The following is a 24,004-nucleotide window of genomic DNA, read 5'->3' on the forward strand; positions in this document are numbered from 1 at the left end:
CAACCCCCTGAACCTTCTTAGCACTGCTCCTCTAACCCTGGTCTCTTGCACTTTCCCAATTTTAAATGCTCCACCATTGGAGCCAAGCTTTCAACTGTCTAGGCCCTAAGCTCGAGGAGTCCATCCCCAAACCTCGCCACCTCTCATCCCTCCTTTAAGGCACTCCTTAAAACTCACCTCTTTGACCAAGCTTTCAGTCATTTGCCCTCCTATTTCCTTGCGTGGCCCAGAATCAAATTTTGTTTGACAATGCTCCAGTGAAGCTTGGCACATTTTATTACTTTAAAAGGTGCTGTATAAATGCATGTTGTTGTATATAAGTGATAGGGCTTTGTTTAATTACTGGTTCTACAATTGATGTGGTACTTGAAGCAGTTCTCTACAACAAGACCCTACATAGGGCCTTGTCCTAAAGTATTTGCCTGCAAGGTTCACCCAAACCATTCCATATGCAGTCAGAAAAAAATCATGGTCAATAAAACTTATGATGTGCCATGGCTAGTTTGTACATTTAGTTCATGTAAAGCAGTTGTGGGCAATCCTACCTCATCCTAAGGACAGCTGGGACATTTTTCAGGACTTGAATGTTGTGAGCGCTCTGAGTGTTGCTTGAGGCAGGAGAAACCCATACCAAGTGCCCAGCCCACAGGTTTACCTACGTGGGATGGTGGGCAGGAGGAGTCCCTCCTTAATGGACCCCGGGGGAGGCCAACCTCCCCACCTCCACTGCAGGATTTTAATTCCCACGCCCCAGCTTGCCCTTCTCCACCCCCCACTCTCCCCATGGCCCCTCAAATTCCACACATTGCCTTCCCCTCACCAAGGCCTGCCACCTTGGCACTGGCCAGGCCTCCGTACACCTACCCAAATCCTGGATTTAGTGCCTCTCACCTGAAGTGCTGGAGAACTGCCGGCATTTAGCTGCTAGAAGGAGCGAAGTCCTGTCCCCAGCCTATTAACAGCTAATTGAAGGCCAATTTACTGCTAAGTAGCTGTGGGGCAGCTGGTGTTCCCCACGACCGGTTCCATCACATCCCTTCATCCTGACTTTTTAGCCAGGGAGAAGGTCACGTTGAATCTGGCGCTTCACACAATTCAATGCATTATTTGAGTTTTCACTGCATAGTTCTGAACACTGCATTGGTGGAAGGTGCTCTCCTTCAGATGAAATATTGAACTGAAACTCTAGTTCCCTGTAAGTGACCCACATAGAAATTAAAGATCCCTGGCATTATTTAGAGCAGGGTGTTTTTCTCCATGTCCTAACTCTCCCTCAATCACTACCACCCGAGTAGATTAACTGGACCTCTTGTCTTGGTGAAACCTCTGTGCACAAAATGGCTACTATACCTGCCTCGTAGCAACAGTTGCAATATTTCAATAAAAATTAATTGTGCCTGAGATGTTTTGAGATGATTTTATGAGACCTAATGAGCTCTCTCAATGCAATTTTTTTTTCCACATAAAATAAGTCAAGGTTTGAAAGATTATTTTGCTGTCTATCCACTGAACAGGGTCCTGTTTCTATTTATTGTTGTGATCATTAGCCATAAAGTTCTTGATAATTTTTTAGAAAAAAGATTTAAGACTATAGGAAGGTAACTAACAAGTCAAAAAATTCAGAGAAGATATCATAATTGGGATTGATGTAAATATTTATAAATTTAGGATTAAGTTCCTAATATGATATTGTTTTTCAATGGTTACAATTAATCTGTTGCTTGTTTTAGGTCCGTGATTATTCAGGAACGTACACTGTGAAGTTGATTCCTTGTGTCTCTGCTCCGAGCCAGGAGTATACCATCCCAATTGTGTGCAATCCAAGGGAGCCAATAACCTTTGACCTTGACATCCGATTTCAACAGGTACCTGATAATTAGGAGCCCTCCTCACTCGATTTTGTTTTCCCCCCAACCCACCCATTCTCAGTTGTGTAATGAATGAGGTTATAGTGTGATGAAAACAGCAGCACTGCGGTTAAGGGAACAATTTTGCCAAAACCCACATTGTCACATGTTGGCGGACATTGGCCAAAGCAGCTGCTGGATATAGGCAGCAGTCATTTAAACCTATGAAAATCGGGGTCCTCTCTCATCAATTGGAGCTTAAATCAATTTTGAAGTAATAATGCACAGAGCGTGCGCAATTTCATCTTTAAACTGCAGGATGCTTAACAAAAATATTTATAAAACGCTTTTTAAGTTATGCATTTGAGGCCATGAGAAGCACTAAAATTTGCTTTTTCAAATAAAAAACAGGAGGTGGTGGAAAAACTCAGCTGGTCTGGCAGCATCTGTGGAGAAAGAGTTCTGAAGAAGAGTTATACTGGACCCTGTTTCTCTCTCAGTTTCTCCAGCACTTCCGCTTTTATTTCAGAACTCCATCATCTACAGTATTTTATTTTCCTGTTTTAACAGCTTGTGTGACTTAAATGTCAAATTTTATCTGATAATGTTCCTACAAAGCACTTTGAGTTGTCTTGCTACTCTAAACACGCTGGATAAATACATTTTTTAATTCTATTTTTTTATGAGATATGAGCAACATTGACAAGGCCAATATTTATTGCCCATCCTAATTGCTGTTGAGAAGGTGGTGGTGAGCCACTGCCTTGAACTTCAACTGTCCTAATTTTAAAACAGTGTCCCCTATTTCTGGACTCACCGCACATCCACCTTGTCAGTACTATTCAGGATCTTGCATGCTTCAATCAAGTCAAGTTGTTGAACCCTGAGAGGGACCATGCCTGTTTTTCATGTGGTGCTACATCCTGGGGTTATCTGGCGAGTGGCGAATGGTAGATTTAGTGGCGGATATGCTTGTGATTGAGAACAGCTGGCATCAGTTGGGCACATGGGTCAAAGTACTACCACATTCTTGAGAAGTTTGTATTCTTGTCTTCACCATAATCACATATTAAGTTTTGATTTATTGGCTCTATCTGCTCCTTCCAGGTGAGTGATCCTGTTGCTGCTGAGTTCAGCCTGAATACCCAAATGTTCCTGCTAAATAAAAAGGGTCTCTGGTTGTCTGATGGCTCCATGGGATTCGGAGAAGGCAGTGATGTCGCTTTCACAGAAGGTATTATTGAAGTTGAACCACTTATTGCCCTGTTGCTATAATAAAGCCAGGCTGAATGTGAAAATTGTTTTACCTTGCACTGAGACATAATACTTAAAACTGGGCGACCTGAAATCCATTCAAAAGTCCAAGTAGGAAAAGACGTGTTTCAGACTCCATATTTGGTTTAAGTATCAAAGCACAGCAATCTCCAGCATCACCCTGACCAATTGCATGAGAAAATCATCAGATAATTAAAGACAAGAAAGACAATCTAAATTAACCAGTTTTCTAAATGGTGCTCGGGTTAATGATTCTACCACCCTAAACCATTCCCCATGGGTTGTGTTTTTTGAAGAACTTTGTGTTATCAATTCTGAGTTTGCCTTTACCAGTTTAACCTATGCCCTACAGTCAGAGTTCAATTTGAACTACTCATGCAGATCTAACTTTTCTCAACTGTTCACTATTTTCTCTACCCCTGTGATCACTTGGAAGGGTTTGCTGCAAAAATAGGAGTTACACCATGGAACAGGCCACACTGCCCAGCCAGTGACTATGATTATTTTGCCTTATCTAGATTCATTCCGATTGATCCTGAAAGGAAAGAAAACAAATCATAAATCCAACAATCAGGGGCAATGAAAGTCCTAAAAGAGTACAAGGACCCTGAACATCAATGGGAGTTCCACCATAACCCTACGGGAAAACCACCAGAAAATGGCAGGCACTCAGTTCCACCAGGTTTTTGCAACTTCCAGGATTTTCTGGACTTGCACTTACCCCTGCCAAGGAAGATGGCGCTGCACTGAGGACTGGGTGGAGCTGGGTACTCTTATGCTGGAAGTTCCTGCTGCCCCAGTTCATTTACGATATGGCACAATACTCTCCATGAATACCATGTGGCCCCCAAATAGGCACACATTTCTCCCACTGGGAATGGTCCATACACTGCTCCTGCCTGTTCCTCATTTGCCGAAACAGCATGGACTCCAAAGGATTTGTTACTCTAATCTTATGGCAGTTTGGAGGAAGCATTTCTTAACGGGAGTTTGGACGGAAGAGAGAGGCCCTCAGCAATCCTCCTTCCTCAACACATTCCCATACCTGCCACCCCAGTGACTGACAGGCACCAGGTTTTCTGACTAAAAGGAGCAGTTGGACACTGGAGATGGGCATACAGTGGCACTTATGCCCATCTGTCCTTTGCAACCTGGCTGCCCTCATACTTGAGACCCTTCAAACTTCAGTGAAGTCACAATGAAAAGCGCTCTAACAGGCCCAATCTCAGTATAACTGTCAGGATCACATCGCAAGGAATTTTTTGGGGCCAATATTAAGAGAGTTGGATCGGCCAGGAAGTGTATTATTTTGAAGAAACGTGATACAAATCCAGATTTTGCTATATAAAATAACTTGCGCCGTTTTCATGTTGAATATCCTTACAATGACATGGGTGTTTTGGCTGAATATTCAGTTGGAAACATTTCAGACAGTTTACCTGACAAGGCACAGACTCGGGTGTTGGGATGTGTTGTATAGTCTGTGGAGTCTGTGACCTCATGGGTTGTGGTTTTTGTGGATTAGCACCTAAAGAACAAAGAAAATCACAGCACAGGAACAGGCCCTTCGGCCCTCCAAGCTGGCACGGACCATGCTGCCCGACCATATCCATCCATTCCCATCCTATTCATGTATTTGTCAAGACACCCCTTAAAAGTCACTATCGTATCTGCTTCCCCTACCTCCCCCGGCAGCGAATTCCAGGCACCCACCACCCTCTATGTAAAAGACTTGCCTCGTACACCTCCTTTAAACCTTGCTCCTCGCACTTTAAACCTATGCCCCCTAGTAATTGACTCTTCCACCCTGGGAAAAAGCTTCTGACTATCCACTCTGTCCATGCCCCTCATAATCTTGTAGACTTCTATCAGGTCGCCCCTCAACCTCCATCATTCCAGTGAGAACAAACCAAGTTTCTCCAACCGCTTCTCATAGCTAATGCCCTCCATACCAGGCAACATCCTGGTAAATCTTTTCTGTGCCCTCTCCAAAGCCTCCACATCCTTCTGGCAGTGTGGCGACCAGAATTGAACACTATATTCCAATTGCGGCCTAACTAGCCTTAGCCTAACCTCTTAGCCTTTTCCCTTGTTTTTGTGGATTACCCTCTTAGCCTTTTCCCTTGTTTTTGTGACTATGACACATCTTTCATTCCCTCACCCTACAGTATAAATATCTCCCACTTTCTATGTCTTTTAGTTTTGACAAACGGTCATCTGGACTCGAAACAGCAGTTCTTTTCTCTCCTTACAGATGCTGCTAGACCTGCTGAGGTTTTCCAGCATTTTCTCTCATGGATTATGGGTTTGTTTTCCATGCTTGCTGATGTATTATGTTTCCTGTCTCAGTCAGATTATCCAGGAGTGCACACCTTGTTGAAACAAGTTGCTATGCCCTTATGAAGCAAGGGAAAGTCAGAGCATATGGCAACAGAGTCTCCTAACCGTTAATTGCTGCTTTAGACTGATAGTGGCCTGGAAATAGGTTGCATGCTTTCTGTCCCAGGAAAAGTCACAAGATGTTGAAAGACATGAAATAGTTAAAAAAAAAAAATTGGGGAAAGGGAGGGAAGGGCGGCAGTTTGGTAACATGGTACAAAGCCTCAAGAAATTTCTAATTGGAATGTATTTTCCTTGCAGGATCAGTTGTCTATGGGCGAGTGATGGTTGATCCTGTGCAGAACCTGGGAGACTCCTTCCACTGTAGCATTGAGAAGGTGTTTCTGTGTACAGGCGCTGATGGCTATGTGCCCAAGTACAACCCAATAAATAGTGAATATGGCTGTCTGGCTGATTCATCTTCTCTCTTGTACAGGTTCAAAATCCTGGTACGTCAGTTATTTTAGTAGATGCTTTGAAATAATAACGATAATCATCATCTGTGGCTTTAGTAGAGAACAATTATGATTGTTATGGGGAGGAATGGGGGCATCAGGGGAAGATTGATGAATAAAATGTTGAAGAAGAAAATGTTCATTTAAGCATGCCAATCAGCTTCTTATTGCTAGAAAGAATTATATTCAATTCATTGGGTTATTTTTAATCTAAAATAATGAACCTCCTCAAATGCAACTTAAGTAGTTTTTTTTTATTAACGTATAATTCCAATAACAGGTCTTTTACTTTTTGAACAGGATAAGGCTCAGCCTGAGACACAAGATCCATACTTTGGAAATGTGGCATTCAATGCTCGACTTGCAATAGATGATTCTGAAGCAGTTTCCCTTTCCAGACAGCCTGGTTCTGATGGCTTTCGAATTGACTCCTCCCCACTCTTCCAGGTAGGAAGGAAATGTTTTATCTGTATATACTTTCGGCAGACACTGGCAGCATTACCCTTTCTAGACTTGGTGGCTGGATTTAATTGTGCAGGGTTATCAGCACAGTATATTGCTCTGAAGTGTATTGTGTGTTGCACAAAATTGCAGGTTATTCTTGAAAGGACAGAACTCTGCAATTACAAATCAGTCACAAATTCGCTGGAATTCTACTGCCTCGCCCACCATGGAATTGGAGTGGGCGAGGGCCGAACAACAGAAATGTCCATTGACCTCGGGCGAGAATTTCCGGTCTTGCGCGAGCGAGGCCATAAAATCCCGCCCATTGTGTTGTTGAAGCATTATCATTTCATTGCATTGATAGTTCTGTGACTGAGATTTTTTTTAATCACCAGAAATTGTAGGCTGCAGAAGCCCTAAACCAGGGGCTAATGCCAATTCTGCAGGCAGTGGGACTCAGCTGCATTTTGTCGGCGGCAGCCAAGTGAATGGCTGCTGTGGGGACAGCCATGCTTATTATGGATGGCAGTCCACCCCAAGAGCTTCCAACTGAATCAGAGAGCTGGCCGCCAGCAGCCCACCACTGGCAGTGGGCATTGATGGGGTTGCACCTGGAGGATGAGACCACCTCAATGGCCAGTGGCCTTGAAAACAGCTACATGGGGCTGGGGGTAGCGCAGCAATTGAGGTAGGTCTCAGTGGCTAGGTGTCCTTCCATGCACCACAGAGTGCCCAAAAAGGAGCAACCGCCCCCACCCCCCCCCCCCCCCCCCCGCCCCCCTCCTTCCTCGAGCCCCCTGGGAGGTCACTAGTGTTCATTGGACAGTCTCCCTACATAGTGACAATCCCCAAGAGCGAAATGAGGGAGAAAATTACGCAGTAACTGATTCGGATCTGATCTGAAAAATACTGTCTGGTGGAGGCAGATTTAATCAAGGCCAGGCACAGACACGTTGTGCCAGGTAGCATCCTTCTGTGCTGTCCCCATTTTATGATTCTATGAATGACTCTCTTGTGTCCTTTTAGGATGCTAGTGCCTCAAACAAGTCAACGCTTTTGATCAGAGCGGATCTGCCACTTCCAAAATATGTTGGCTACCTCTATTCATATTATAGCAGGGATAGCATTGGAAAGGGTGCAAAAGAGATTTACCACCATGTTACCCGGGCTGGAGAGTTTGTTATGAAGAGGGATTGGATAGGCTGAGGTTGTTTTGCTTGGAACAGAGAATCTGAGGGGGGACATGATTGAGGTGTATAAAGTTGTGAGGGGGATAGATAGAGTAGACAGGAAGAAACCTTTCCTTGTGGCGGCATAGATTTAAGGGAAGGGGCAGCAAGTTTAGAGGGGATGTGAGGAAAAACTTTTCACTGCCTGAAAGGGTGTTGGAGGCAGAGACCCTCATAACATTTCAGAAGTATTTAGATGTGCACTTGCGATGCCAAGGCAAACAAGGCTATGGGCCAAGTGCTGGAAAATGGGATTAGAATGGTTAAGTGGTTTGTATTTAACAGGTGCGGACACAGTGGGCCGAAGGGCCTTTTATGACTATGACTCTTACTGGATGATTTTCATACGAGCACTCCTCAGCCTTGTTCCTAATCAATTCTATTATTTTTCCAGTTACCCATGTAACTGTAACTTCCTAATTCTTTGGTTGCTTCTGATAGTTTTAATTGGAACCAGAAAAACATTCACTTCAAGCCAGATTTTTTTTCTGGGCTTTTTTTAATGGACTCAGTCCATTAAGATGTAAAACAAAGCAGTGATCAGTAATTTGCTAATGCTCACTGCCTGACATCTCCTAATATGTTTATTTTCTGTGGGAGTTTGTCAGTCTACTTTATGGACTTTATAAACACATTTTTCACTGGGAGGCAAGACGCCGTTCACAAAAACAGCTGGTTTGTGTTCACTGAGGCTGTCACAATAGAGTAGGACGAAAGTGTAATTAGTTAATGTTTTTAATGCAACCTGAGTTATAAACATTAAATGCCTTTGTGTTGTAATATCCAAGGATTGATTAATGGGTGGCACAGTGGTTAGCACTGCTGCCTCATAGCGCCAGGAACCCAAGTTCAATTCCAGCCTTGCATCACTGTGTGTGTGAAGTTTTTAATGTTCTCCCCATGTCTGCGTGGGTTTCCTCCGCGTGCACCGGTTTCTTCCCACAGTCCAAAAATGTGCGAGTTAGGTTGATTGGCCATGATAAATTGTCTCTTGGTGTTGGGGACTAGCAGGGTAAATACATGGGGTATCAAGATTTGGTCAGAGTGGGATTGTTGTCGGTGCAGGCTCGATGGGCCAAATGGCCACCTCCTGCACGATAGGGATTGTATGAACGGTATTGAGTAAGGTTGTCGGAATAAATCCTGGGTGGTTAGTTCCTTAATTTGTTAATGTTTCTGTTGCAGTGAGACTGACTGTGTACTGGATGTCACTAGATAGCATAAAATCCTACAGGATTAATGCAAATCACAACCTTACAATGTACAAAAACCACTCAGCATTAATATAGGGACAGAAGCTGGCCATTCAATCCCCGAGTCTTGTTCTGATTCAGTTGGACCAGGGTTGATAAGTGTGGCAAATCCATATACCTGCCTATACTCCTTAATAACCTACACAACAAAAATCCATCAGTCTGAATCTTAAAAATCCCAGTAGATCCAATAACTTCTGGGGAGTAAATTCCAGATTTCAGCTACCCTTCTTGTGATAAAGTGCATCCTGATTTTATTCCTAAAGTGCATAGCTCTCATTTTAACAATTATAGAAGAATCGTAGAATCCCTACAGTGCAGAAAAGCCTATTCGGCCCATCAAGTCTGCACCAACTCTGACAGATTATTTTATCCAGGGCCTCTCCCTGCCATATCCCTGTATCCTCACACATTTAACATGGCTAATCCATCTAACCTACACACCTTGGAACACTGAGGGACAATTTAGAGGGATACTGAGGCCTCAAAAAAGATCCATTAGCCATCCTGCAGTAGAATTTAACGAAAGCAAACATTTACCTTGCACAAGCCAAATAGATTGTATGCGTTTATAAGGGAATTGTTCTTGGTTTCAAACATTTAATAAGCACATGGAAACTATACTTAATATACACTTTTGCAGAATAGCCTACACTGGAACTAGTCACAAACATCCCAATCTCTGCTGACTCACACTAGCGTTGTAGATGTGCATTATTGTTAAGTAGACACAAAAGGAATTATAAAATAGGCATTAAACTATTTCTCTAATAAGAAAAATGTTAATGGCCATTTAAAGTTATTTTCTCCATCCAAACAGTTACTTGAACGGTATTTTTCTTTGAATGTTTCAATTGCTGCAGTGAAATCTGAAGCAAAACAGTCACATGTTACTCTGCAGCTCTGACAAAGGGTCATCCAGACTCGAAACGTTGGCTTGATTCTCTCCCCACAGACGCTGTCAGACCTACTGAGATTTTGCAGCATTTTCTGCTTTTGTTTCAGATTCCAGCATCCGCAGTATTTTGCTTTTATCACACGTTATTCTTAACCTCTAGGTTGCTGCCGGCCGAGAGTGGTACATTCATACCATTTACACTGTGCGGTCGAGGGACAGTGCGAGCAGAGGCATTGGAAAGAGAAGTGTGGAATCTCATATTGTTTCACCTGGCGGAAGCCTGAGTTCTGTGGGGCATTCACGCCAGCAACGATCGGTTAAAGAAGCCCCTATATTAGCTGAGGACATTGGCATTGAGAACAATAGAGGAACCAACATTCAACACATTGCCTTGGACCGCAGCAACCGGAAGCAGGTTGTCAAGGAAGATATCTTACCTGAAGGAGCTGTTGCTAGATCACCAAATGACCGAGGTGACAAGATCGGCAATGTTCCCATTATTGGAGGGATTGCTGCCTTATTACTAGCTATTTGTGTTGTTGTTATCATTGTCCTCCTGCTGAAACGCAGAAAGCAATCGGATAAGAAGGGAGAGTATAAGAAATCACCCAACAACGAGACCATGACTGCACAGAATTATCACAGCGACAGCTCTGAGGTTTGATCAACATCAAGTTCCATCTCAGCCAACTCCGAAGTGCCTCAGATGACTTGAACTGTGCCTTATTACAAAGACCAGAACATTATTTATCCAATTACTGTTGTCACTTGACCTCAACTGTACTTGAATGTTTGGTTTTGAAACCCATGCAACATTTGCATTGACAGAAACTTGGTCATGGGTCTCAACTATCATCTTTTGCACAGAATTCAGCAAGTGACCTGAAATGCACTGTTCATCAAGAGGTGCTGTACAAACTGCATCACGTTGGGGGAGGGGGGGGAGTGGGGTGGGGCAGGGAGAGAAGAGGGACTGGGGCAGCAGAGGGGAATCCACTGCTTTTTAAAAATCACTTTCCCTGAACAGGATTCAAAGACAACTGTATCCAAAGGTGCTAATTAGTCCTCTCCTACTGAAAAGGAGATTTATTAACTTATGTAGATGATGTAAAGACTGGAGGTGCAGTAGTTAGAAGACTCAATAAATCACTTTTTTTATTGTTTCTAGTCTACAAATGAATTAGTCAGCATTTTCTATAAGAATTTTGCAGCTGGACATATGTACTGGAAGACTAACCAGTCATGAAATAGGGGAATAGTTCCAATGAAAATGACATAATCTTTGCACCCGCCTGGATAAATCTTTATAAATACAAAAAAAAAATCACCTATGAAATTTTAATTGTTTGGTCCATCTGGGGAGATTGAGGTGCCTTGACTTGCATACACTGTGGTCTCTAAGTTATCCACATGGTGCTTTCTTGTTTTGTATCCCTATTTTGCAATTCTTGTACAGGTTCAATTTATTCATTTTATGTCTCATGTTTTGCTTTGGTCTGCAAGGAAGTGTATTTACTGCATGTGTGCCGCTGTCATTAAGTTTTATCTTGTGCTGCATGAGGGGATGGCAGATGGTGGGTATAAATGTTTAACAAGCTAGTTGTAACTGTCCTTGATGGCCAAGGATGTGAATTCCATAAATTAGAAAAAAATCACCACATCATTTCTTTGTTAAAGCAAGCGAAGTAAATTTTCTCGTAACCTGCTCCTGACCTACAGAATAGGTTTAGACCATGACCAGGTCATCTTTGCACTGATTTAACAGCGGGCCTAATAATTAGGTCTGATATATTTGTGTGTCACCTCATCCAGTGTTGTCACTTTGCCTATTTAGTGCATTGATACCAGTTTGTCATAGGAAAAAAAAAGCTCAACAAGTCCAATATGCTTTGATACTTGGTGTTTCCCTCAATTCATCACTTCAAGTTAGTTCCATCACCAGTAACGGATCCATAACCATCAATACTTTATTTTTGAACTATAAAGCTCAAAGTAATCTCTCCAGAAACAACCTCCATTCGGATCTCGAATTGTACTATTTTTCTTTACACTGCGAATGGATATAATATTAAGTTACACACACAAACTTTCATTTTTATTGAGATCCTACTGTCAACACTGCACACTGGCAACTCAGCTCTGTGTATCTGCAGGGTAGACATTACTACTTCATTGTAAAGTGTGTAGTGACACATTTTGCAACAAAAAATGCTTTCAAGTGCTCAACCAGTTGTAACTGGATTCCAAGAACACTGTAGGTGTTTTGTGTGTGAACTACAGAAAATCCTCAAATAATTCACTGCTCTCTCAAATACATTTTAATATCTGCCTCCTTGTTCAACACTAGTTCTTTTTTTTAAACAATCTGTTTTGCATTTGTCATTGAAGTTATTTGTATATGTCAGTTGCTCATTTGGAACGGGCAGATTATGCACTCTACAGAATTAGCATTTATCCAACATATTGCATCAGTATAAATGGATGATTTGGTTATTCTACCTTTTTTTCTGCAATCCTAACAATCCTGGCCTGTCGAGTTTGGAACCACCTTTGTAAATCTCTTAATTGTTCCACTGTGAGATACTGGTATTTAAAGCAAGGTTATTGAGTAGTTAATTCCTGGGAAGTGGTCGGTATTAATCTTATTGGCTGCTTATTGTAAGTATTTGTAACAGGCCAGCAAGAATAATGTTCACAAAAATCATTTCTAGAAATCATGTAAAAGCTGCAGCTTAAAAACCTTATCATTTTAATCCTTTTTTTCATTTTTAGCAATGTGTTCATATTGCCTTCAAATAAAATATTATTTCTCCCATTCTTAATGATTGGAGTTGATTTTTTCAAAAAAGCAATCATTTAAAATCTTCAATTTTTCCCACAAGCCATGTGACATTTCCTTGCAACTTGAGTCCCTAACCACTAGGCTTTGAAAGCTTACAAGGTACGTTTTAACAGTGACATTAATCTGAGGAAGAGAACCTCAAGTCAAAAATTTTCATCGTAGTGCCAATAATAAAGGAGGTGTGGAATTTGACTAAACCTTGCTCCCTGCAAGGTTGTCCTTGCAGCCGTAGAAGAGTGTTGGAAGGAAAACTTAATGACCGCCTTTTGGCTTAGTCTGCAGATCAACATCATGGCAACTTGACAATGTATTGTTGTAAGTACCAAGTTCAATTCATTTGACCCAACTTAATGATCACTTTTTCCAAATGAGTGAATTGGATCATGGTTATGGGTTTCATGTGTTATGGACTTACAACCAAGTTACTGCACTGGAACGAGAGGGGCTCTGAGGAAATTCCGGCCAAACTTTTCTGGTTTGACTGCATTGTAAGTGCTGTTGAAACCTCACTGACCAGCACTAATATGGGTTACTGCTGCACTTCTGGTAAAAGCAAAATAATGGAGTAGGAGTAGACAGGAAGCAATTCCTGGTCCAAGATTTTCCTATTGCTAATTAGTGAGTGACCACTTCTCAATTAGCTGAAGGCAACAAGATAACATTCCGCTTTTGCTACCCACCTCTTAGTAAGAAATCAGCACTTCTGGGTGTGAGCTTTTGAAGAGAAACTTGCAGGAGAGTTTCAGTTAACTTGGTAGATATGTAAAACCTAGGCTTGCCAATCCTCCAGGGGTTTAAAATGAATCTCCTGCACACTGCATGAAAGAGATTTGTATGCTTTATTCATTTTCTTTGAACATTTGTTTTTTCTCTAATATTGGAAATGGGGAGAAAGGCTGGGTGACTAATGATAAGAATCATCTCATTGGATGGCAAAGAACCTGTTCTCAATTTCAGTTGGTATGGTGCACAGTGGTTAGCATTGCTGCCTCACAACGCCAAGAACCCAGGTTCGATTCCCGGCTTGGTTCACTGTCTGTGTGGAGCCTGCACGTTCTCCCCGGGTCGGCGTGGGTTTCCTCCAGGTGCTCCGGTTTCCTCCCACAGTCCGAAAGACGTGCTGGTTAGGTGCATTGGCCTTGCTAAATTCTCCCTCAGGGTACCCAAACAGGCACTGGAGTGTTGCGACTTGGGGATTTTCACAGTAACTTCATTGTAGTGTTAATGTAAGTCTACTTGTAACACTAATAAATAAACTTAAATGCAAGAATGGATGTCCCAGGTGACCAATGATGGGAACTTAAGGAAGGGGCAGTTGGCGGCAAGAGATCACGTGATGACATTTCCATCCATTCCCTTATAAATCTACTATAATAAGTTTACAAACATACTTACACTTATCTAATTGATCTGCAGGGGTATCTTTTTCCACTCGAGCTGCACAGGCATGGAGAGGGATCAGACTTTCATCAAGCTTAAAGCCTGAGGTTTCCTCTTTTCTATCCTTCTAATTCTGTTTTCAAAACTTCAATATTTATCCTTTGAGCCTGGCTGAAAAACATGCATTCCTAAACATAGGCATATTCAAATTTGATTGTTGCAGTTACCTAACCTCTGGGCAGTCATCCTCAGCCTTATTGACTCCATTTCATATCTTGTTCCTATCCATTTGATCGATGAAAATGAGCTCATGATCAGAGATTTGTGTTGCTTCCATGGTTAGCTTTTCCCTTGAAAACGATCATCCTGCTGACTTTATTCCCCATCGTAAAATCAGAGACATTTGTTGCAAGTAAAGAGATATAATTTCTTGTTGCCACATGCACACACAGCCTGGAGTTAAAACCTCTATCTGAAGTTAACCATATTTCCCATCAGGCCATAGTAGTGTCCTTTCTTTGCTTGACCATTTTGTAAACATCAGCCACACCAGTCTTTACAGATGAAGATTAAAGTGGTAATAGCTAGATATGATTTTTTAAGCAAATGAATGGACATTAAAACTTATGCAATCAAATTTTATCTCGATTCAACTGACAACATAATTCTCTGTGACAACAAGGAAAATACTTTTTAAAAATATGTACCGTATGATGTTTATTATTGGGTTTGTTTGACTTTTCCTGGTCCGAAACTGATTCACTCAAGACTGGAATTTTACGAGAATGATTCTAAGTGTCCAGCTAATGTGAAAATGGAAGAGTTGCAGATCCATTTCTCGGGTGAGTTTTTATGCCCAATCTTGTGCACGTGGTGCATGAAAAAATGGATTAGACCATTGCTAGCTACTACAGGCAGTGGGTGGGACTTAATTCGCCAGCCAGCAGTAGAGGGAGCCATTACGCATGTGCAGACCACTGTGTTTGTACATGCACAATAGCAACAGCAGAGGGCTAACAGAAAGAGAGCTGTCAGGCCTCTGCTGTGGCAGCCAGACTCAACCAACTGCCGCCAATAAGGCCAATCGTTCGTGCCCCCCCCGGCCACCGATCTGATGCTGTGTGGCAGCAAGCCTCCCCGATCGGGCCGTCCCCCCTCCAGTCCTTGTCCCCATAAGCCCTTTCCCTTCAGGCCCCTCCCCATAAGCCACACCCCCTTGCATTGCCTGATGGGTAGTGCCAAGGTGCCTCGTGGGTATTGCCATGGAGCCAGGCTGGCACTGCCTAAGGGGCACCCCCTGGCCCTTGGCTTCCCCGGGAGGCCTCAATTGCCTCCGGTTCTCCCAGTGAGGCCAACACAACTGATCCCTGTTCATGGGGAGCAGGGTTTTCCTCAGTGGTGAGTTGGACGACTGAACACCGGGCTCGTTAATCACATGATTATGGTGCTTAACATAAATTTAAATTTATTCAGCCTCTCACTGGAACTGGGCAAGGGGCTGACCTCGCCCAAAATCCAGCCTTGGCAAGATTGCAAGAGCTGAGAAATCGGGTGCGATCCTGATTTCTCGCGTGATTTTACCACCTTGCTCCGCCATCAATGCTCGGGGTGAACTGGTTCCGCTAGGTATCTAGTTTATCAACTGCCCGCGTGTTCTTGTCCTGTCTCTTCTCAGCCAGTGTGAGTATTGTCCTGTGTGATGTTAGCTATGGTTCACTTGGTAGCACTCTCTCCTCCTCAGAAGATTGTTGCTTCAAGTCCCACCCCAGGACTCTGTTATCCTATCATGGGATGTGGGTGGCACTGGCAAGTCCAGCATTTGTTGTCCATCCTTAATTGCCCTTGAGAAAGTGGTGATGAGCCACCCCTTGACCACTGCAGTCCATCTGCTGCAGGTACACCCACAGTTGTGCTGGAAGGAGAAAAATCTAGAGTGGCACCCCCGTATGGGACCGAGGGAGTGCTGCACTGTCAGATGTACTGTCTTTTGGATTAGATGTTATACAGAGGCCCCATCTGCCCTCTTCAATCCAATAGCACAATTTGGAAGAAGAGCAGGGGATACAAATAGTTGGTTGATAGTATAGATAGCTTTTATCAAAGCATTTATCACTTATCGAAGCTTTTCATCTTGCACTCATCAGGACGATCACAAGAACACTGATGTCAGAGGAAGCAACAACTTTATACTGCATAAGAGGTTGCTGGTTGGTTGGAAATAGACTCTGAGCAGGGGAGTTATCTCCAGTGACCTGAAAAACATTTATCTCTTATCAGAAGAATAGTACTGTGGTCATTTTCATATTACTGTTTGATAGTTTAATTCTCACTAATGGTAGTTAACTTCTATTATTTGAGTTCATAGAATCCTTACAGTGCAGAAGGAGGCCATTCGGCCCATCGAGTCTGCACCAACCATAATCCCACCCAAGCCCTATTCCCGTAACCCCACATATTTACTACTGCTAATCCCCTGACACTAGGGTCAATTTAACATGGCTAATCAACCTAACCCGCACATCTTTCGACTGTGGGAGGAAACCGGAACACCCGGAGGAAACCCAAGCCGACAAGGGCAGAATGTGCAAACTCCACACAGTCAGTAACCTGAGGCTGGAATTGAACCCGGGTCCCTGGCGCTGTGAGGCAGCTGTTCTAACCACCGTGCCGCCCCATTCTTATAGTGGCCACAAAATGTGACTGAAGGCCAATTTTGGTCACAGGGATTGGCAGTAGTTAAAAGAAGAGTCAAAAGGTTGGTGCTTTGAAATCTTACCAGTTCCGCCGAGGCAACTTTGACAGGAGGATGGGGAGGCAGGTAGGATGGGAGGTTATTAGGTATAAAATAAAAACAGAAAATGGTGGAAATACTCAGCAGATCTGGCAGCATCTGTGGAGAAAGAAGCAGAGTTAGCGTTACAGGTCAAGGACCTTCCTACTGGACCTGAAGGCCAACGAGATCCCAGCGCAGGCTGATCGCGACGGACATGAGGTGGATACGGCTATCCACCCAGAAACAAATGGTAGCCAACTTGAATGTTTTAAGTTCTCGCTTGTGGGCAGTTTGGGGATGGCATCGGGCAGGGTCCTCGCTGAAGGCAAAACCCTGCTGTCAGATTCCATAGACGGTATGTTAGGCTAATGGACCTTTTCCACACTGTAACGTTTCTGTGGTTCTGAGGTGTTTGACTGAGCATCCACGTAAAAAGTTAGAAGGTAGAAAATATGGAAAAGATCATTTTGGAAAATTACTTTGGACAAAGCGGGGTTGAGTGATGTAAAATAAACGTCTTGAACTGATCTCAGGAAATTCTCACTCAAGAGTGAACGATGACATGGAGCAGACTCCAGAATAAAATGCTGGAGCCGAAAACCCGGCAATTAGGGGAGTCGGTGGCGTAGTGGTATTGTCACTGAACTAGCAATCCAAAGACCCTGGGGACCTGGGTTTGAATCCCACCATGGCAGATGTTGAAATTTGAATTCAATAAAAATCTGGGATTAACCAAAGTCTAATGATGACCGTGAATTGTCGATTGTTGTAAAAATTCATCTGATTCACTACTGTCCTTGAGGGGAAATCTGCCACCCTTACCTGGTCTGGCCTACATGTGACTCCAGATCCACAGCAATGTGGTTGACTCTCAAATGCCCTGTGAAATTACCTAGCAAGCCACTCAGTCAAAGGGCAATTAGGGATGGGTAACAAATGCTGGCCCAGCCAGCAATGCCCACATCCCATGAACGAATAACAAAAAAACAGAAACAATGGAACGCTGAAATAGGGAACTTAATGTTATTTGTGGAGAAGCTAAGATGGGTTGAATTCCATTTTTTATTTATAATTATCTTGGAAAGTCATCATTTGAAATTCATTATGTCTTGTCTGTTTCCCTTGCACACCTATAGGTTTACCTTTGGCAAGGTGGTTAAAGGGTCACCGACAGCATGAGCTGTGGCCTTTTCAAGCCAGTTCTAGCAGTGTGGCAAAAAGAAAATTTCTGTCGCTGTTGTCATGATATCATCTATCATGTAGCTTATTTTGTATAATGCAGAGATCAAGAATGCCATCCTTTTTTATCAAAAATTAACCAGGGCTTATTTTTAAAACTTCTTGGTCAAACTCTAAAGTCTAAGGAAGAGCAGACATCAAATTGTTGGGAGCTATACTTCCTGACCTCCGATGACTCTGAAATGACAGTGGACAAGTGCTTAGCTGTGCAAGCTCAAATCCTGTGACTGTCATAAAGCTGTGAAAGACAAAAGGAGCTCTGTGACTTGCTGTAATACATTATCATAGGTCCAGAAAGAAATTACATCCACATGAATTTAGAGGAAATGAAGGAGTCAAATGGAAAATACATAACATGTTTACAAAGAAACCATTTAGTAAGAATCGTTTCTGTTCAACAACACCTTTTAACTTTCTAATTGCATTGCCACAAATGCCCAAATCTCTGTGAAAGATCCCATTATACATTCATTATATTTAGGTTCGATTAGTTGTTTGTTGAAAACTTATGACCTTCCTTTTATAAATCTGCATGAGCTGATCTAAGTTATTCCCAAACACCCAGATCTCCACTTACTTTGCCCATTTTTGGAAGAGCTGCAAAATGTGACTATAATCTGCAGATTAAATTTGAACAGATATATAAAATCAAAACATGTTTTTTCCCTCGAGCAAAACATCTGATTCCTGACGGCATTTGTTATCCTTCTCTTCCCTCAATATTCCTAACAAATATGTTCTGTGGAACTGTTTCCAGGCCTCAAACAATGGTGTCCTATATGGTCAATTGGGTAAATTTTGAGAGGACTCCACAGTAACTCTGATTTTTCCCCTATCCTAGCACTGTGTCCTGCAGCATAAGAGTGCTCCAACACATTGCTTCTGGCGCACAATCCTCCAGTGTCGGTGAGGTCCACATGATCACTGACGATGAGGGCTGTCTTGATCGTTTCTTTTTACCCAATCGCTTTAGTTTTGAGTACATCAGTTCCTTTTACATCTTGTGGTGTCTGTCTAGACCCTGACAGTTCAGCGTTGGAGCAGCTGAGTGGCACAACATCCACGTCGGATACACGGTGGACTAAACGCCTGACTCTTCTGGAGAGTGGAGATTGTATCCAAGTGAAAGTAAAAGTTGAAGCTTGCAACTTGTCGGCTGTTCCATCGAATTACAATCCTTGATAATCTTGGTATTGCAGGTGTGTGGGGATATGTCTGATATATAGAATGTGTTCAACTGTGAGAGTTTATGGAAGTGTGCAGTATGGAGCTTGTCTAACAACGCGAATACCATTCGGATCTAATTCCTGATTATCTCATGGAAGCATCTGACAACCTAATGCGAGTCTGAACTATATATCTGATACAGTGGGTCTTGTGGAACTGTGTGGTATCGATCTGAGTTGACAACCTGGTGAAAATGTTTAGAAATGTCTAAACCCTGATAATGTAGTTGAAATGTGGGCTGTCTGCTCCCTGAGGAAGGGGTGTATGTGGGGGAGTGAGGATGGGAAGAGGTGTAGCAGAGAAATGCATGTGTCTGATCCTTGGCATTAACAGTATAAGTGTGCAGTACATATCAGATACAGGAATGTGAGCCCTGATAGATTATGCAGTACCTGTTTAGAGCACATTCTAAGGATGAATTTTCATTTTAAAATAAAAACAAAATACTACGGATGCTGGAGATGAGATGAAAACAGAAAATGCTGGAAAATCAACAGGTCTGGCAGAACCAGTGGAGGCAGAAACAGAGTTAGCGTTTCGAGTCTGTCTGACTCCTCTACAAAACTCATCTTCAGCCCCAAAGTGGAGTCATACAGGGTCGAAACGTTAACTCTGCTTCTCTCTCCACTGCTGGAGCCAGTCCTGCTGAATTTATCCAGTACTTTATGTTCTTATTTCAAACAATCATGTTGCGTTAATTTATTTCCAGAAATAGAGATAGATTGATGACAGAATTTTGGGATGTAATTGTAAATTTGCTCCGGGAAAGCAACAGTCCTTTTAATTCAGCATCAATATTTTTCTGGCATTGCTCCATGTCATGATCCTTGCAAAGGTTGACATCCAGAGATGCTGAGGGTGCATTTTGGCATGGGATGACCAAACCTGGTGCCAACTCAGACAGTGTGAGGGGTGAGGAGTAGGGTAGGAAGGTGCGTCAATAGCAGGGGAGGGGGGGGGAGAGGAGCTGATGATCTGGGAGTGAGGGAGGGGGTAGAGAAGTGCTGACTCAAATTGTGTGAGGCCCCTGAGATCTCTGTGGTGGGCTGGGGGGGAAAGGTTAACTTATTTACTCAGGTGCTGATCTTTCAAGATGGTGCCCAAATCACTGAGCAGCGGGGTTTTGAGGTCTCTTCCCCCCCCCCCCCCCCCCGCCAATATAAGAAAGATGGCGTGAAACACGCCCCCTTGACTTTTTTGGCGAAGTATCATAAGATTTGGAGAGAAAATCAACCGGTTTCTCTGGAGAGAAACACACCGGTTTTCTCACCGAAAACAACACTGCTGTTTTTTGGTAAGATGTTGCCCTGTGCTTCCACTACCTTTTGGGGAAGAAAGTTCCAGAGACTCCCCACCCTCGGGGAGAAAAAAATTCTCCTCATCTCTGTCTTGAATGACACATTAGTTATGAGTCGTCGTGCATTACATTTATCAACATTGTCTCTAAATCACTTTCTGATTTCCAAGTTTATATTTGATTGATCAAAGCTGCCCATAATATAAAGATTATCGAGGAAAGCATCTGTTCCCTTGGATAAAGCTTTGAAAGTCTGACTGTCTGTTTTGAGGAACACTAACTTTGATGCCGATCAGTTTCCTGAAGGATATATGCCTGAACAAGTTGTTGCATTGCAATGACGTGTTAGCGCATGACTGAGATTTTGAATTGCTTGTTAATAACACTAACCTTCACCTACTTCATCTCATTCAGATAATTCCATCTTGAAGCTGGACAAATAGCTTTGGGATGAATATTCAAAACTGATTTGATTATCTATCAGCTGCCTTAGCTCCTCATCATCAGAGGTTTCAATTTTCACTTCAATTTCATTAACTTCCTGACCCCGCTCACTTCTCAATCTCACATCAACTTCTCTTCTTGAACACATGACTGACTGCATCCTTGATTTTCTCAATCCCTTGGTCATAACAAGAATCTCAAAGATATGTTCCTTACCTCCTCTTTCTGACAGATTACCCTCTCCATTCCAAGTAGCTATATTGTTACTTTCCTTGGAGAAGTAAGTTTCTCTCTTGTCTAAAATAAAAACAAAATCCTGCAAAAGCTGGAAGCCAGAAATCTCAGCACGTATGGCAGCTAGTTCCAGCATGAGATTGTCCTTGGGACTCAGAGAGGTGTTTTGAGTCCATATAACTCTTCCTCGGCAGTTCCAAAGTTGGAATTGTAACTTCAGCTCTTTCTCTCTCCACAGATGCTGCCGGACCTGCTGAGTCTTGCTTGCACTTTCTATTTCCATTCCTTTCTGTCTATTGCCCTGTAGAACTTTGAATTTCCCAAACTCCAACCTGCCTGCCACCTGTTTATTACCGATGTCTCCAGCAATCTTATCCACTGTTTTCTCACGGCTACCCGACTCTTCAGATGCTGCACGCTCTTCCATCTCTACTATTCTCCCTGTTATAATGGCCACCTCCGCAATGTTAAATCAGTAGCCAAATGCTAGGATGCACTTGCCGTTCATCTTATTTTGTCTGCTCACTGCTTGGGCCATCTCAATTCGCACCAGTGCTCCCTCACTTTAACCAAAGCTGTCTGCAAGCTAGGAAACTATTCCTGTCTCCTTTAATCCACTGTTCCTCAGAGTTCCCCCAACTTCATGCCCTTGGGATTCAAAATATGAGGACATGGGCTTTCTTTTTGTATTCAAAATGAAGGTCAGGCCCATTACGGCTGCGGCCTTGTCTGGTTTTCCTCCGACCCCCTCCGTTTACACCCTCCTTCCTTCCAACAGAGCTTTACCCTTCCTCTTCTTTGTATTGTCTTCCTCTCACTCATCATCTCGCATGTTCCATCCCTGAAGACAATCACACGCGCCCTCTGTTGCTTTTCCAGCTCATGATCAGGGAGATTCACCCCTTCTCCAATCAGTTTGCTATCATCATCAATTTGACCCTTTATTGCAGAGTTGTACCTGTTCCCATTTCCTACAAAAAACATTATCATTCCATTCCTCACAACAAAAACATTTCAAACCTTTCTCCTCCATCCAACATCCGTTCTCTCTTAAATCGACTCCTTCTCTGCAATGTCCTGAAAGATGTTGTCTTGCAATAATGCTCTTTCCTTGCTTCTGCTTCTGCTGTTTTAGTTGGTTCAGCGTCACAGACTAATATCCATATTCTGCCAACATTTACTTTAGTAGCTAAACCAGACGTGAGCTGCTGAGGTGTAGGTCCTAATAATGAAAAACTTAGAAATGCAAATAATTTAAAGATGGCTGTTGAGGATTTTGAGCGATGGGATTGTGAATATATCCTTTGGCAGCTTGTTCCAGTGTGCAATTGTTCCTGGGAGTCCCCCACAAGGGGAGACTTAACTGAACTAGTCATATAAACACTGTAGCCTATCAGTGACTGGAGAATCTGCAGAAAGCAGCTCTCCTCCTGACTCCACAGAGCCTGTCCACCATCTACCAGGCACAAGCCAGGGGTGTGATGGAATACTCGCCACTTGCCTGGGTGAGTGCAGCTCCAACAATACTGAAGAAACTTTGCACCACCCAAGACAAAGCAGCCCACTCATTTGGCACCCCATTCACCACCTTCAGCAATCACTCCCGCCACCACAACGGCACAGTGGCATCGGTGTGTACCACTGCATTGCAGCAATTTGCCAAGGCTCCTTCGGCAGCACTTTCTAAACCCCCGACCTCTACCATCTAGAAGAACAAGGGCAGCAAGTGCATGGGAACACCAGCAAGTGTATGGGAACACCACCACCTGCAATTTCCCCTCCAAGCCTGACTTGGAACTACTTCACTGTTTCTTCCCTGTCGATGGGTGCACACCCTCCCTAACAGCACGTTGGACGTACTGATACCAGATCAATTGCAGCAGTTCAAGAAGGTAGCCTATCTCCACCTTCTCAAGGTCAGTTAGGGATGGGCAGTTAGCACTGTCCAGCCAGCAATGCTCACATTCAATGAAGGAATTTTTAAAAAGCCTCCTGGGGTGTTATAGCCACCAAAATCCAAGCAAACTAGCCATAACATTCAGCAATCAACCAACCATCTTATTCATTGCACTATGCAATCTTTGAAATGTATTAGCTTAGATGGTACATATCCCATACAAACACAAAGGAGTAGAACCATCACAGTACACACTAACAGTAATCGCACAATAAGCTCAAAAATCGAAAGCATAGTGTAGCTTGGCATGGTGAGGGGGAGTTTAGTGGAATTCCCATTGTTCTGGTTGTCTATAGGAGTGCATCTGAGCTGCCTCGCCAAAGAAAGTGGCCAAAAATATATAGCCAATGTTTTGGCTGTATTGGCAAAGGGGTGCCAGTTGGAGGGTTATCATTCATCTGCCACCAATATGCCCACTCCTTCAGCTGAAACGTATGAATGTCTGGTTGGTATACATAAATGCCTTGGGTTTGAGTCTCTTGCATTCACAAAATGAACTCTCTCTCTAGTTCTCTTTCTTACCCCACTCTACCTCTTGTTCTCTCCCACAGCTCATTTATTATTCGAAAGAGTTTCTCCTAATGCTGCCATTGCTTCTTTTGCCATTTGCTTTAAATCTGAGCCATCTGGTTCTCAATCCTAAAGGGAAGTTTTTTTTTACCTTTTGTCTAGATTTGGAATAGCTCTATCAGATCTCTTCTCAATATTCTCTACTCAAAGGAAAACATTCCCATTTCTCCAATCTCTCTGAAACTCCTCATCCCTGGGACCATTCTCATGAATCTAATGTGCCAATTAGGTAACCAATACAGAAATTGGATGCTTTTATAG

At 43.0% G+C, this 24,004-nt stretch overlaps 1 protein-coding gene across 2 annotated transcripts in view; it reads left to right on the plus strand.

Annotated features, from left to right (window-relative positions):
- LOC144499805 (FRAS1-related extracellular matrix protein 2-like) overlaps nt 1–12,597 on the plus strand; it is a 217,888-nt gene extending 205,291 nt beyond the window's left edge. For both annotated transcript variants that reach the window (XM_078222307.1, XM_078222308.1), the window contains 5 exons: nt 1,731–1,865; nt 2,955–3,081; nt 5,763–5,950; nt 6,257–6,403; nt 9,941–12,597. In XM_078222307.1, coding sequence (XP_078078433.1) covers nt 1,731–1,865; nt 2,955–3,081; nt 5,763–5,950; nt 6,257–6,403; nt 9,941–10,444 — 1,101 coding nt within the window. In that variant the 3' untranslated portion in view covers nt 10,445–12,597. The remainder of the gene's footprint in view (nt 1–1,730; nt 1,866–2,954; nt 3,082–5,762; nt 5,951–6,256; nt 6,404–9,940) is intronic.
- Nucleotides 12,598–24,004: the final 11,407 nt, after the last annotated feature.

Source organism: Mustelus asterias, chromosome 10 (assembly GCF_964213995.1).
Source record: "Mustelus asterias chromosome 10, sMusAst1.hap1.1, whole genome shotgun sequence".
In the NCBI taxonomy this organism is placed as follows: Eukaryota; Metazoa; Chordata; class Chondrichthyes; order Carcharhiniformes; family Triakidae; genus Mustelus; species Mustelus asterias.